This window comes from Schistocerca gregaria, chromosome 4 (genome assembly GCF_023897955.1).
Source record: "Schistocerca gregaria isolate iqSchGreg1 chromosome 4, iqSchGreg1.2, whole genome shotgun sequence".
In the NCBI taxonomy this organism is placed as follows: domain Eukaryota; kingdom Metazoa; phylum Arthropoda; class Insecta; order Orthoptera; family Acrididae; genus Schistocerca; species Schistocerca gregaria.
In genome coordinates, this window is record NC_064923.1 from 617,849,713 (window position 1) to 617,866,690 (window position 16,978).

A 16,978-nucleotide genomic window follows, 5' to 3' on the forward strand; every position below is an offset into this window, starting at 1 on the left:
TAAACAACCATGGATAAGCAGCACCTATTAGATGGAGGGGGTCTGACAGACAATCAGTTGCAGTAATTTCAGCAGAAAGGAGGTACACGGCTCATGTTGTCTGTAATTCAATCATGCCTAGACAGCCAATATGGCGGTTCAATCATGTCCACATTGTTACTTTGCACCCGGAAGGGCTCTCAACAAGGGAAGCATCCAGGTTCCTCAGAGTGAACCAAACCAATGTTCGTAGCGTGTAGGCTATGCAATGTTGTTCAGATATGGAGGAGATACAGAAAGACAAGAACTGTCAATGACATGTCTTGCTCAGGCTGCCCAAGGGCTACTACCCCAATGGATGACCGCTACCTGCAGATTATAGCTTGGAGGAACCCTGACAGCAATGCCACCATGTTGAATAATGCTTTTTGTGCAGCCATAGGACGCTGTGTCATGACTCAAACTGTGCGCAATAGACTGCATGATGTGCAACTTCACTCCTGATGTCTATCCTTGCAACCATGACACCATTCAGCAGGGTACAGATGGGCCCAACAACATGCCCAATTGGCCACTCAGGATTGGCATCATGTTCTCTTCACTGATGAGTGTCGCATATACCTTCAACCAGACAATCGTCGGAGACATGTTTGGAAGCAACCCAGTTAGGCTGAATGCTTTAGACACACTGCCCAGTGAGTGCAGCAAGGTGGAGGCTCCCTGATGTTTTGGAATTGCATTATGTGGGGCCAACGAATGATTCTGGTGGTCATGGAAGGCACTGTAATGTCTGTAAGGTACAAGAATGCCATCTTCTAACAAATAGTGAAACCATATCAGCAGTATATTGACGAGACATTTCTTTTCATGGACAACTATTTGCACCCCAATTGTGCACATCTTGTGAATGATTTCCTTCAGAATAACGACATTTCTCCACTAGAGTGGCCAGGTGTTCTCCAAACATGAAACCTACTGAACATGCATGGGATAGATTGAAAAAGGTTGTTTATGGACGACTTGACCCACCAACCACTCTGAGGGATCTACATCAAATCACGATTGAGGAGTGGGACAATCTGGAACAACAATGCCTTGATGAACTTGTGAATAATATGCCATGACGAATACAGGCATGTATCAGTGCAAGAGGACATTCTACTGGGTATTAGAGGTACTGGTGTATACAGCAATCTTGACAACCACCTCTGAAGGTCTCACTGTATGTGTGGTTTTCATGAGCAATAAAAAGGCAGAAATGATGTTTATGTTGATCTCTATTCCAATTTTCTGTACAGGTTCTGGAACCGAGTTGATGCAAAACTTTTTTTGATATGTGTTGGACGGGGGGGGGGGGGGGGGGGGGGGGGGGTTGGAATGTTTGTGAACTAACCTGGTGAATGTTTGAGCTAGGCTCAGCCGAGCAATCTTGTTCATGTTGCCATGCCATGGACTGCAGTTGCAGAAGCGAGGTATGAGCTCACTGTAAGTGGATGCAATGTGTTGTTTCAGTTTCTCATTATCCTGTCAGAGTTGCGTCACTGAGTTATATACTGACAGTAAGTCGTAATCCAGGTCACAATGTTAGCTATGAGGGTGGAGCACTCGGGTATGATATTGTATATTGCGGTGGAAACAGAGTGTCGGAAATAGATGCAAGTGCACGCTATGTGAGTGTTCACAGGATAGTGGAGTACCGAACCCTGTACGACATTTGAAGATAGTTCATAATGAGACAAAAAATCCATACCGAGGACTGGTTCATTGATGTTGCCACTGTAGAGCATCCACTGAAAATGTAGATAAGGTGATGGGGTCATCATAACCTTTACTGAGCCTGAGGTAGGTAAAATCGATGCATTGACAGTTCATAGAAATGACTTCATCTGTGAAGAAGTGGGTGGAGCCATTGAAGTAGGTATGATTGACACATCAGAACCAGTGTCGACCAGAAAAACTAGACCTGATGCAATGTCAGCCACATAGAGATGACCAGTCAGCCAGGCAGACAAGTGAACAGAGCGAAATGTAAGAGGATGCCTGTTAGGTTCCCTGCAGGACTCGGCGTCTCTTAGTTACTGTGGTTGGTGTTTGGGTGTTGGCATGGCATCCAGCACTTCTTGCCATCATTGATGATCACCAGCAGAAAGGGTGAGCAGGGTACTGAGGAGGTGGAGACTGCGACAGTGAGGGTGGCTTGTCCTCATTGATTTGTTTCCACAAATAGACTGGTACATAAGGTGCATGAGCGATCCTGGAGTGCTCGGACAGAGGAGAGATTGAGCCGATGCTGCCAGGAGAAGTAGATGAGGTGACAGTGGAGCAAGCCCTGCCTCTGCCAGCTGAAGGTTGGTATGCGGGGGCGGCTCTGCTGATGCACGGTGTAGAATGAACCGGCTGATGTTGCTGCAGCAGTGAATTCAACTGGTCAGCGATGCATAGGTGTAAGCCAGTGGATCTGAACGAGTGTGGTAACAGATGGATCTGTAGATCAGTAGGTAGTTTGGCAGACCACACAGCACATAGCATGGCGTCAGGCATGGTATGCTCATTCACTAGCAATTGAAGGCAACGCCAGAGTTGTGAAGGGGCACATTCCCCCAGGTGCTCCTTGTAAAGGATCTTGATTATTAACTCTTGTGGTGAGCAGACAAGTCCATTCTTTGCAAACTCATATTTTGGTGCAGCCAGTGGGAAAAGGAGCACATCACAAATCAAATCCGAGTGGTCATGGAGGTGTGTGACAAGGCAGAGAAACTTTGAATTGTCATCAGACACATGATGTAACTTGAACAGATGCTCGACAAGTGTGAACCATGATGCTGGGTTGTCCTAGTATAAGGGCGGTAGCTCCGGCAGGTGGCCAGGAGGGTGTGATGACAACAGCTTACGTGTCTCCTGGGGTAGTGGCTGAACTGAGGTTAAGTCAGAGGCCAGCGCGGTAGGCCCAGATTTAAACCAGGAGAGCAAATCTGTAGTAGCTGCAGCTGGCATATTTGACTGTGTGTCATGAAAACTCAACACGGCAGGCATGGACGGTACCGTGGAAACGGGCGAATGGACAGACATGAGTGGGGCCTGGAAACTGGACCATGAGTGACAAATGCTGGATGGAAATGACCTGCTTCTGAAACAGGGCGAGAGACTGGTTGGGAATGAGAATCACTGTGCATAAATGATGAATACACCGTTGGCAAAGAAATTACGAAACTCGGTGAGTGAAGTTGTGCTTCCACATCTTCGAACAAGGCATTGTTTGGCATGGTCATTGCGTAGTGCATATAACCTGTTGCATAAACACTGGTGTGGAAGGCACGAAACACGAATGAACTATGGGGTCACCACTATGGGAATGGGATCGGTAATTGGGAAATAGAAAACTTAATTCCCATGTATGTTGTAGCTCGTATATTTTTACACTTGACAGTGTGTCCATACAGAATTAAGTATAACAAAAACTGACTAAAGTAAAGTTAAGATGGAGGCTCGACAGAGCACTTAAGAGTTCATAGATATTAAATTTTGTCGTCAATAAAAACTATGGATGCCACAAATTAATCAAATTTACGTGTCACCATGAAACACATTTCCTCTCAATTAATGGTTGTAATGCACTGTTTAAGTGCATGATGCCTACTGTAGGCTGACGTTTAAAATTTCTCAATTATAAACAATCATCACTCTGTCCTGGAGGTGATAGATATGTCCACTGCAATGTATTGCAGCTGTATTTATAACAAGAATACAGTTGCAAATGAAATAAAGTTAAGTGTGGTCCTTTTCATTAAGCAATGCTGAGAAGAAAAGTTCGTTACTTTAAAACAAATGTGACATGGTCAAGAAAAAAGAGGTGTAACATTATGGCTATGAAAGGATATTGGAAGTATTTTTCTCAAATATGAAAGTAAAATCACAATGGAAGAGATTAATAAGAATTTACAAGAAACTTCACACATCCTTCAGACATACACGGAGACTAAAATTGGATCAGGAATCAGTTGTAATGATTTCTGTAACTTATATCTAACGTTATGAACTACCAATAATGTAGTATCTACATTTAGACTTCAAAAAGGCAAACTTAAGTTTCAAACTCAAATCAAATAACTTCATGTAGTACATTTTCCTGCTTTCCCAAGAGAAATTTCCACTAGATCATACAGTATTTTTAGGGCTGAATTTTGCAGTACTCCACTATGTTTTTAACAGTTTTGTCTGTTTTCCTAATTTAACTCACCATAAAGAAAGGAGGCACATCATTATAAAGAACCTCTCAAAATACCATACCATAATTGTACTCCAAGCACACAAAATTCTTAACACTATTTATGAAGTAGTGTTTAATTGTGTCTGGTACGTGCCATGAATACTGTGCACATTTCTATGTGAACCAAAATTTCATTAAACTGTTATTCTTAAGCTTAACAACAAAGTTCAGAAATCACTGGCAAGTTCTCACCTTTGAAAATGCTACATCAGATTGTTCAAGAGCTGGTATGTCACCAAGCCCATCACCAAGAACAGCAGCAACCTGGGATTCACCAGCATTCAGTGAATTGGTGATACCCAGCACCATATGGTATTTATCCATGGATGAACATCGGGCAACGACACGGAGATATGGCCACAGGCTATCCAACAGTGACTGCCGTACCTACATCAGAGTTGAGAAAAAACTAGAAACTGCAATGTGATAACTTTCTTCAACTGAGTCAGTTCATTATTTAATAGTTCTGAAAGGAAAGGTCTCAGAACTAAAAAGATATAACAACAGCAAATGTCAAACAAAGTAAAATGTTCTCAGTTGACCATTATCTAAGGGATTCTCTGCAATCATATAATTCTCGCAATTTACTCTCGTAACAGACTTACAATAAGGGTTATTTATACAGACAATATCTGTTAGTTATGAAATATCAGCCAACAAATTAAAGGCCCAAAGTGTATGTGTTGAACTGAAACTTAAAATCAGATGAGCACACACTTACAGAAAGATAAAAGGATTAGAGAATATTGAACTTTGGGAAACATAACTAAATGAATCAACCGTAAAACATGAGAAAGATAATACACAATATGTCAAGTGTTCCATCATTTTAAGGAAATAATACTTTTCCTCAATGCATGTATGTCCTGATGTAATGTATTTCCATAGGTGTCATCTATTTATGTGAGTGAAGAACTGAATTCAGTGCTTTGGAATAACATATAACAAAACAAGGAGCAAACAGGTGATGTATCATTGAACCGTTCAAAATATCACAATGTACAGAGCAGAAATGTGGGTAGTAGACGAGCATAAGAGAAACAAGTTCTTGTGCTGGAGATGAAGTTTTGGAGGCAAAGTTGTGGCATCTGCAACCTAGACCACATACCAAATACCAACATAAGAGGCACCATGAGTGTCAATAAATCAATAATAGACCCATGATGAAGCAAAGGCAGAAATGAATAAAGAGCACTAAACAAACTTCCATACCAGTATGTGGGGAGCTGGTGTTAAGTTCAACATGTGTGGTCCATGAATTGAAGTTGCAGACTCTCAAAAAAGGCACATGTATTATACAATGGTTTAGTTCACACTGCTGTTGCTTTTTTTGCTGACCCATACCACACATTACCAGAATTTTGCCTCTTGGCAGGTATGTAAGCGACAGATATCTGATGCAGCTAATTTGGGCTGACTGTGAGTGGCTCTGGCCTCCATTCACACGTTTTTCAGCATGGTTGCCACACAGATCCCCTATTGGAGACTGAAGCTTGGAAGCTGGAAGCAAGTGCAACCGTCCAGTTTGTATGACAGATGTTTGGGTTCTGCATGCTTTGTTGTGAGCTTTTTTGTGAGGACAGCACAGACATGACGGTGGTGGGCAGTCATGGGTGATTGGGTAGTGGTGCATGACATCAGCTCATGTGAACACAGTGGGAATGTTCTCATGCAACTGGCTAGTAACTGGATGTCATCTCAAAGGGAAAAAAGTGATGATAAAGTGTAACAAAATAAAGCATTCATTAGTTTCACTGTTCAGAGTTCACAGATATACATGGGAGGACCCTGCAGGATTTAGTCCAGACTCAAAGCTTCAACACAGTGGAGGTATGGATACCACATGTAGTGCCTATACCCAAGCGAGAAGGTGTCATTGTGTGAACATGGTTCCCAGAACTGTGATGGACAAGCTTAGTGGTGTGGAGGGTGATGTCCAGAGCTCAATAGGAAATGACACAAAGACCCATCACAGAAGTTAAACTGACCTCAATGCATGATATAGTTGAGCACACTGTCACAAATGGAAATCTGGGAGCTATGAGAAACAAGTAGCCAGTTAAACATGAGATGGTTTTGTAGATCTCAACTGGAGATGATGTGCTGATGACATGGCTCACTGTGACAGGGTGTCTACTGCTGGTGATGACCTGGGGCATTGTTATGCTTCAGCATGGGCATAGAAATGGATGTGGAAGCCGGAGCACGTGATGGAGTCTGCTGGTGGCTGTGGTGGGAGTGGCCAAGGTAGCCATGGTGAGTGCAGCTTAGGAGGCTGTGCCAGGTAACTGGGAGAGATGGGATGGGGCTGAAGTGCACATGGCATTGCAATGACAGCTGGTGGTTTGCATGTATCATTGGGAGCCACGGTTGCAGGCTCTTCCTGACCAGTGACAGAGGAAGCATCATCCATTAACAGGTCTTCTGCTGGGTCGAGGAAGTGAACAGCAGCAGGAGCATTCAAGACATAAACTGGCTTGACTGTCAATTGACACTTTGGTTGACTCGCTGTTGCACTCGATGTTGCGTGTTCTCTCATTGCAGATGACTATGTGGTGTACATCCAAATACAGCAGTCAGATGCATGCAGACATTCTACCAGTAGAGGGGCCAATGCATTGCAAGGTGATGGTACTTCTATTATAAAATCACCAGGGATGGTGAGAGATTATCCATATACAAGGTCAGCAGGTAAAGCACTAATATATTCTTCCAGTGTTACTCACAGGCCAAGCAGTACCAGTAGGAGCGCTTCCATCAAGATGAATTCATGGCAAGTTAGGGTGGCTTTTAGTGTTTGATGGAGCTGCTCAGCTATGCTGCTAGACATCATGTGATAGCTGGTAGTTCTGTGAAACTACTCACCACTCAGTCAGGCAATTTGTGTAAACAGCGCACAGTCAAACTGGTGGTCACAGTCTGCTGTGACATGAGTGGGGCAGCCAGGTGTCAATGAAGGCTGGTATGATGTTCCCATCAGTGATGTTCAGTATGAGCAATGCTTCTGCTGCACCGTGAATAAGTATAGGCATGGATTCTAGTAAATGGCTAGAAGGTAGTAGTTATGGGACCATCTATCACACTGGATGGCAAGTGAAGGCAATGTTATTTTGCATATTATTCAGCTAGGAAGGTTAACATCACCACTCACAGGCTAGAAGGCATGGTCTGGCAGGCACTTTATACAAATGTGAAGTAATCAGAGCAGCACAGGGCCCTGACATGCTGTGAAAAACCCATCCATTGCAGTGACAACAGCGGCTAGTGACCTGTGTGTAGAGCCCAAGTGGGCAGAGGAAAGCTGACGTTCTAATTATCAAAGAACACTCCACTGCCCCCCCCCCCCCTTCCCCAACCCCACAGAGGAACAGAGGAACTAAGTCAGAGGCTTAGGGAAAAGACATAAATAAGTGAACCTGGAGACTCAAAGATGCAGTCATAGTGCGATTTGGTCCATGTCTATAATCAGAGAAAATGATGATTGTTTAAGTTACAGGCCAATCTAAATGACCTCTGATGATGGATATCAGTAACCAACTGGCCCACTGAAGCTACCTCCAACCTCTCCTGCATGGACACATCATCACAGTGGGAGAGCAGGTTGCACATTACAGCTACACCAGAGCAAGGAGCTGCTGCTACCCTCTGCTCTTTGAGTGACATTATATGCTGGACTGCAGGCTGTTGTGTCCAAGGCCAGGGCATGAATTCGCTGCCCTCTGGGTGCAGAACTGTTTGCCGGCACTGGATGAGTTGCCCTGGGAGGACTGAAAGAGCTGCTAAGGCTCACTATAATGACAGTGGTCAACTGCTTCCCTTTGGAGTTCTACATAAGCTCCATAAGTCATACTTGAGAGAGTAGTGAGCCACATTCTGGGCCATGCAGTGGCCACTTAGCTGTAACATGTGTAGGACTGTTACATCTGCAAAATTGTGTTACCAGATGCTGATGCTGCAAATTTCAATGTTTGTGTTGGCACTGACCCACTCAGGCCACACGGCACCATTGCCAAGTTCAGTGCTAGGCCAGCTGTGTATCTTTGATGTAATAAAGTCAATGATGTGCTTACCTATGTTTCTTTGCACACTTCAGCGAGAGTCATCCCTCTCTCCTAAACCATACCTCTCCGTCATTCTGACATATTACAAACCTTGAGCTCAGGATGTTGTAACATCTGTGACCAGCATGTGAAGTAATCTATCATCATCAGCAGATAACACTTGCATTTTGACACAGAGAGTGGGCCCATGATGTTGACAGGGACGTATGCAGAAAGGCATGTCATATTGTAAAAGGTGCCAATGGGTGCATGGGTGTGCCTCATGATTTTGGCATGTTGGCATGCACAGCAAGTGCATGCCCATTGATGGCAGTCTTTCAGTAGTTCTGGCTAGATGAAATGCACAGCCATGAGTGACACAGAGGTGTTGATGCTGAGGGTGTGACAGTCCGTGGACACAGTTAAAAGTACTTCACCTACATTTCTTCAGGAGAAACGTGATGTGTGGCTGTTGAAACATCAGAACAAATTTTACAGGCAGAGACAGGAATGCACACTAGATCAAGCTGTAGGACACTGGAAGTGCTGTGGTGGAGGCAGTCCAGTTATTTGTCAATCTCCCATTCTTGGGCAGCATCCTTGAATTTCACAGGAGGAGAGATAATGTTGCAAGAACAGGACAAGCAGTTGGCAACAGTGTTGTCAATTCTGGAAATATGCCAGATGTCTGTGTAGAACACGCAACATATGCTCCAACTACTGGAAATTGCATGACATACACTTGGTATTATTGTTTTGCAATGTCTGAACGAGGGGCTTGTCACTGGTAAAATCCACAAGGCTTCATTTGGACTTAATAATGCTTCTCTTCATTGTATCTGACCAGTTAACAGGAATCCTTCCATTCAAAGTAGGGCTGCATAGCAGCACAGTCAGGGGTTCCAGCACTGTAGTGGAGTTAGGCAAATGGTGCCAATATAAATTTGTCATGCCAAGATAATATTCAAGTCTTTGTGCATCTGTGGGCACAGTATGTTCCTGACTGTATCTTACTTGGTAGTGGTGTGGACCCACTAGGGCTGAGTAAATGGCCTACAAACAAAGTTTCTGTGACTGCAAATATACTTCCTGAGTGGTCAATGACAATGTTGGCCGTGCTCAGGTGGTGAAAGATGGTTGTTAGATAGCAGAGGTGGACTTCAGGTGACTTTGAATACATGAGAATGTCATTGAAGTATGTGAAACACCACAGTAAGTCCCATAAGACGCCATCCAGGAAATGCTGCCAGATCTTGACGGCATTCTGGAGGCTGAACATCCTTTATAAGCTTTCAAAAAGCCCAAATGTTATGATAATTGCTGTTATCTGAACGTCTTCAGATGCCGCAAGGGCCTGTGTGAATGCCTTCATGCAGTCAATTTTGATAAATATAACTGAGTCCACTAACGTGTGGTTCAAATCCTGCAGGTGCAGTACTGGATATCAATCTGGCACCATTCAGGCATTTAAGGCATGATAGTCTCTGCACACACACCATGAATTATGTTTCTTTGGCACTAAAAGCAAGGCCGAGGACCATGGGGTGCATGATGGCCAAACAGTGCCCTGTTGCAACGTGCCCTTGAACTTAGTCTTTGTTACAGCAAGTTTCTTGGGCAAAAATCAATTTGGACAGCACAAGCTGGGTGGGCCAGGAGTAGTCACGATGTGGTGGACTGTCAAATGTTTGACATCTCTCAGTGTACCAGGTGGGTAAGTGAGCAATGGAAATTAGTCCATTATGTCTGCATCTGTCCAGGGGACTTCACTGGTTTAACAGTGAAAAAAGCAGTTGGCTGTCACAGCCCCACTATTTTCAGATCTGTTGTTAAATCAATCAGCAGGATGCTCGTGATATTAGATAACGAGTTGTAGTGGCTAAGGAAAACCACATCCAGGATCAATTCATTAACATCAGCCACAGTAAACTTCTACACAAATGTGTGATACAGTTCAGGGTTCAAATTTTGGTGTTGAGTGCAGCATGTTTTTGCTGTTGCATTGTTTTTCACCATAAGGGAAAGCAGCTTGACATTCCAGCAGCATCTTAGCATAGATCAAGGGAAAATAGACATATCAGAGCCCATGTTGACAATGTACTTCAAACTGCCAAGCCATTCCAGTATGGAGAGATGCCTGGATGTGCACTGCAGCTGGGTGCACCTTGGTGTGGCTGCACTTGCCATTTGGGTGTGAACATGGAGGCCAACACTTTGTCACTTCACTGCCAAAGTGGGAATGATGTCAGCAAAACCCACTTGGATGCTACTCTGATGTTGTTGGCATACCACCAGAACCGTTGGTACTGTGCTGCTGGCTGCATGAGCTGAATCGGCAGCATCAGGATCACTACCTCTGCAGCACCTGCTGCCCTCTGTCGGTGAGCACACCAACCAGTCGACTTGCATACTGAGTGCAGCCATCTGTGTACCAAGTCTTGAACTAGGTGTTGCAGATCAGCATCTATGCTGGTGGCTGCAGGAGACACATGACACCATGGATTCAAATTTGCCGCCACAGCTACAGATTGTAAGCTGCTGAGGTACTGCTATTGGCATACCATTGCCAGCTTGTTATGCACCCAATCAGCCAAGTCCACAAAGGTGTCCAGCTGTATTTCTGTTTGCATGGCAATGACAACTTGCACTTATGCTGGAAGGCTGTGCATCCAGGTAGCATGCTGCAGCAATATCATATCCCTGTGAAAGGTCCAGGTGCAAAACATGCTCAATCCACAAACCCAACACTTCGTGTTCCAGTTCTGGCAAAGGCTTATACTACCCCGTCAGGGGCCAGGCCACCTGTGAAAGCAACCATGTCATTTACCAGCTCTGCTGCAATCACAGCTTTTTATATTGGTATGACTACCAATAGTTGTTCATCAGGATTAATGGCCACTGACAAACTGTGGCCAAGAACAAAGTAGGCCACCCTGTGGTACAACATGCAGTTGAACAAACACACTTGATTTCAATGGCTGCTTCACTACCTGAGCCATCAGAATTCTTTCCTCCACCATCAGTTTTTACGAACTGCACAGATGGGAGTTATCACATTCTCCACTCCCATAATTATCCTGTCCTCAACTTGTGGTAACGTACTGTCCCCACATCCTCCACCCAACAGTTGCCATACCATCTGTCCTATCATCTCCTCCCCATTCTCACCTCTCCCCCTGTTTATTTGCAGCCCTGTGCCAATGCATTGGCCTGACTTTCCCCACTCCTTTCTTGCTCATTTTTTCACCATCACCATGCCTCACAACCTCCTGATGCTGCACCTGTTGGCAATCTAGTTCCTGTAAACTCCACCATCTGTACACTACTATCCCTTCCTCTTCCCCACTCCCTCCAGACTGCTGCTTGCATCCAATGTGATAGTTGCATTCTGGCCTGAGATGCTGGAGTTGGCGGTCATGTGTGCAATAGGTGTTCTTGCTTGAGTCTGTGTTAGTGGTGTGTGTGTGTGTGTGTGTGTGTGTGTGTGTGTGTGTGTGTGTGTGTGTAAAAGTTTGTCTTAGTGATGAATTTTGTGGCTGAAACTTTATGTGAATGTCTTTTAATTGTGTCTGTCTGCAGCCTGATGTGTTTTCTTTACAGTAAGTCACAATGCCTTTTCCTACATTGTTGGAATTACACTGTTGTCAGATGGTTGAAAAGTGTGCAGGGGACTTGTGCCAAATGCAGTTCATATTCCTCGAGAAAGGGGGAAAAGCCAAGTTATCATCTTTTTGGTGTACACAAATGGGAGGCTGAACAATAAAAAATCAATAAACTGCTGCCAAGTCTGGGCCACATTTTTTAGATCATATAGCATGAAACAGTACTCAGATGACCCAAACAGGATAATTAGACCAGTCTTCGGAATATCATCCTCAAACATGAGAATATGGTGTTAGGCTCTACAGCAATCGAGATCGCTGTACACACACACATCACTGAGCAGCTGGGTGAAGTCCTAAATGTGTTTGATCAAATAATTGTCTGTAATAGTGCAAGAATTCAGAACCCAGTAGACCATGCACAGATGAAATGAACCATCTTTCTTCTGAATGAGTGCATGATGGAAGACCAGTTTCTGTCTGATTTAGCATGATACAGTTTTTTGAGATTGAGGTACAAGCCTTGTGCTGTATCTGGGATCTCACTGCAGTTTTTATTCTGTGATAAGTACCATTAGTAAAATGCATCACATGAGCCCATGAGAGTAATGTCACCATTGGTCCTAGTGGGTGATGATGCACTGGGAGGCTTCACTGGGGAGCAATGTGTAACTGACTTTGGAGATCTGTGCAGGAGGTAGCACTGCAGTTAGTGTGGGGGTGGCTCCCAAAATGTCATCAGGGTGTGATGCTCAAAGGATATCTGACATAATGTCGGATAAGCTTGTGTCAGTTGCACATATGCTGCATCAGTCAACTGGTAAAGTATGATGAGTCTTCATACAGTCTCGGAAGCAGAGTGCACAAGCATAAGGTCAACCAATGACATCATGAGTTGAGCTTTTAGATTGGAGTGTTCTGAGTGAGATGCAATTGAGAGGGGGGGAGGGGAGTGAGATCCTTAGAGGGGAAAAGGAAGTAGAGCCAAATGATCCCAAGATTAAGTAGCTGGAGACATGGTGGACCATTGAGGCTGACTGACCATTTGGTGATAACCCAAGATATTTCAGGAATTCTATTCTCAGTACAGGTTCAGCCACATGTATGGTGTGGAAAGTCCATAGAAAATTAATATTAGGAGTGAAGCGACCACAAGCTTTGCAGCACTGAGGACAGTATTACTAGAGTTGTTAGCCTCACACTAGGTTAGCTTGAATGGTGACATGCAAGTGGGGACTAACTTGATATGGGGGGGGGGGGGGGGGGGAGGGGGTCAGCAGTTGCTTGTGGCATTGCTGATGGTTGTGTGGAACCAGAAAAGGGGTACTCAGGATATAGGTTACTCCACACAGTGTGCATGACATCTGCTGAATTCCATGTTGAGTCAGGTAAGCGCTCACACGAATCCTCCATGCTGTCTGGGAATGTTAGGGTGGTAGCTGCAGTTAGTGTGTGAAGCTTGCTGTGAGGTGGCTAAGTGTCCTCTTGAAGTGTCCTGTGTGCTCCCTGCATCATCTGCTAGCTGGGTGAGACAGAGGGGTGTTGAGGGGGCTGGGGTCATTAGTAGTACCAACCCTGTCCTCCATGTGCCTGTCAAGGTTGATGAGTAGGTGCCTATATTCAAGTATGTTATAAGCCTGGTCTGTGATCCTGAAGCTTGAGAAAAGAACTTGATGAATCAAAAGGTCCATAATGCGATGTTGGTCATCAACTGCACATTGATCAATGTCCGTAGCTGACACTACAGTTGGAATGGAGTCCGTGAACCCAAGCTTTCTTAATGGATAATGTGGTAAATAACTTTGGGTGGACTGAGTGAGGTGGCATACAGGTTAACTCACGGACTGATGTTCAGGTGAGCAATGGTTCAAATCGACATCCAGCTATCCAGATTTAGGTTTTCCATGATTTCACTAAACCCCTCCAGGCAAAGACCAGGATGGTTCATTTGAAAGGGCACAACCAGTTTCCATACCCATTCTTGAAATAATCTTAGCTTTTGCTCTGTCTCTAATAATCTTGGTGTCAATGGGATGTTAAACCCTAATCTTCCTTCCTTATTTAGCTTCGGATGGCAGGCATTGTAGATGCTTGATTGTCAATGGTTTGACAGCTGTGTATTTCTAGAGAGTAGGCAAACAGAGAGCAAGGTCACTGATAATGTCCATGTGAATGACAATGTTTGGTTTGTGGGGTGCTGAGTGCAAGTTCATCAGCACCCATACAAAGTCCCAATTTTTACAAAGGCCAATTATTTTACATAATCCAATCCACTCACAGTCACAAATGATGATGATGATGAAATGATGTGGACAACACAAACACCCAGTCCTCAGCCAGAGAAAATCTCCAACACGGAATGTCCATGTGATCATATCATGTATATGGCTCACCAAACAGATGAAGCATGAGTCCACATCCGTGATGGCTTACAGGTTAAAAAGGTTGTCAAACAGTGTGAACCAGCACCAAGGGTTATCTTTCCACAATGGGCAGAGAGGGTTGGGGGTGGGCAGTTTAGGCAACCTGTTGGTGAAAACATTCTGCATCAGAGGAAGCTGATTCAGTGCTCCCTGAGGCTCTGAGAGAGATGAGGCACTGAAGGTGATACCTCAAGTGAGCATCGATCATTGCCCTCTGTCTTCATGGTGGGGGCAGGACTGAGAAGGTGACTACACAAGTGCACACTGAGTAGGTGCAAGAGCATGGTTGACCACCATGGCAGTGATCACTGTGGTCGTTGAATGCATTGGTTAAGGACTTTCCTACATTGCAAAAGCATAATGATGTGTGTTGCCCGGAACCCCCAATGGATAGGGGGGGAGTGGGGGGATGGAAATATGTGGTCAGCTGTCACAGGTAGTAAAGCTGTGCTGTGAAACGTGACAATGGAGATGAGTAACATGTGAGTATAATGAGTATATGAGAGAGGCGAAAGAATATTACCTTGAATGACTTGTTGAGTGTAATCACTTCAAATCTGGTGGCTGCTGGGTGCTGACAGTGATGTGTACAGTGCATTATCCTTGAAATTTGCAGTGACACTCAACGCAAAACATGTGCACTCAACAATTTGTGAAACATGTGGAGTGCCAAGGTTGAATGACCTTGTGGAAACACTGTAGATGCTGCACTTGCTACGTGCCATTGTTAACCTGGATAGGTTAAAGAGCATAGTTGTGTCGCATGAGAATCAAAGCATCCCTGTTTCATTTTACTGATAACATGAGATAGGAGCTACACTTAGATTCACAGTCTGCATTGAACATGAGATGAAAGAAACAGGGTTAATTGAATTGAATGGTGTATGGCTCATTGTTTGCAGTATTCACACAAAACAAAAAATGGCTCTGAGCACTATGGGACTTAACATCTTAGGTCATCAGTCCCCTAGAACTTAGAACTACTTAAACCTAACTAACTTAAGAACATCACTCACATCCATGCGCGAGGTAGGATTTGAATCTGCAACTGTAGCGGTCGCACAGTTCCAGACTGTAGTGCCTAGAACTGCTCAGGCACACTTGTCAGCTTCACACAACACACAGTCACTGAAATAATGGGCAGAGAGGCGAAAATGACTCCAGGGTCACTAATGTGGTAATTCCCTTCCTTTAGTTGTATGATGAAGGACTAAATTCATCAATACAATGTACATTGAAGAACACTTCCATTAAATAATTGTAGCACATATACACAAAGCATAAACATTCAAGAAAAGAATCATCCAAAGACAAACACATAAAAGATAATTGATCAAAGAATCTGTAAGTAAAACGTGAAGATGGTGTTACTTGTGGCCAACACTCATCACGGAATGATACATTGATGATAAGCAGTTTAAACAAGAAGAGAACAGGATCTTTTGAAATATGGCACTTCAGAAGAATGCTGAAGGTTAGAGGAGTAGATCATATAACTAATGAGGTGGTACTGATTAGAATTGGCAAGAAAAGAAATTTGTGGCACAGCCTGACTAGAAGAAAGAACAGATCAATAGGACACATCCCCTTACATTAAGGGATCACAAGTTTAGTACTGGAATAAAGTTTGAGGGGATAAAAACCATAGAGGTACACCAAGAGATGAATGCAGTAATCAGATTGTGAAGGGTGTAAGTTTTAGTAGTTACTTGAAGATGAAAAGAATTGTACAGGATAGAACAGCAAGAAGAGTTGCATCAAACCAGTCTTAAGATTGAAGACCAGAACAGCAATAACAAAAATGAATAATATCCTAGGAATTATATTCTGGCTAATGCATGTTGATCAAGAAAATGAGTACATAACCCAACACATAACATAGTTACTTGGAATTACTAGAAATTTCTAGATCCTAGTACAGCAAATTAGTACAGCAGGTTTAAGCTCTACAAAAAAAAATTTTGATCCTCTATCAGAGCGTGAAGGGCAATACAATCAATTGCTTCACCACAAGATAGAGCTTGTGGTGTTATATATCACTCTTTATTGAGGGACAACACATGTCTTAATCACTGTAACTCTGTGAGAGTATGTAACTGTGGATGCATTTGTGCATGTTCCATATGTCAGCATATAAGCTGAGAACTATGTATCAGTCTTAGATCAAGAGTGAAAATCAAACAATGTTGAAATCAATTGAAAGAAAAGCAGATGAAAATTTTAATGTGCGTTCAACATATATTCCCAGTTGTCAAGTTGAAATTTCCCTTGATATGTAAGATCTATAGAGAGAAGATGTGATGAAGCAAGCTGGAATATTTTTACTTCCCCTCTTGTTTTGCCATCTGCCTCCTTAAAACTCATTTTTTTTTCATTTTTGACTAATTACTATTAACATAAGTGAGTATAATCTGCATTTGGATAAAAGAGAAAGATTGGCCCTCAGTTTTGAGGAACAGAACACCAGGTCTAATTTTGTGCTTCGTTTTATGTGTATAACTGATTTCATAATTTATTTCGACTATTACTAGCTTATACTTTTGTTATAGGGTGAAATCAGTAATTGTTTCGTAACTTAAATTTTATTGTTGACTAATAAACAAAAAATATAAATTCTATAATAATTATAAACATTTGGAAAATGATATACTATCATTCATTAAGTAT

At 43.4% G+C, this 16,978-nt stretch overlaps 1 protein-coding gene across 1 annotated transcript in view; it reads right to left on the reverse strand.

Moving 5' to 3' along the window:
- LOC126267838 (plasma membrane calcium-transporting ATPase 4-like) overlaps nucleotides 1-16,978 on the reverse strand; it is a 125,826-nt gene that overhangs the window by 3,057 nt on the left and 105,791 nt on the right. Inside the window, exons 8-9 of the mRNA XM_049973143.1 lie at nucleotides 4,439-4,633; nucleotides 4,267-4,360 (exon numbers count right to left, since the gene is read on the reverse strand). Coding sequence (XP_049829100.1) covers nucleotides 4,267-4,360; nucleotides 4,439-4,633 — 289 coding nt within the window. The remainder of the gene's footprint in view (nucleotides 1-4,266; nucleotides 4,361-4,438; nucleotides 4,634-16,978) is intronic.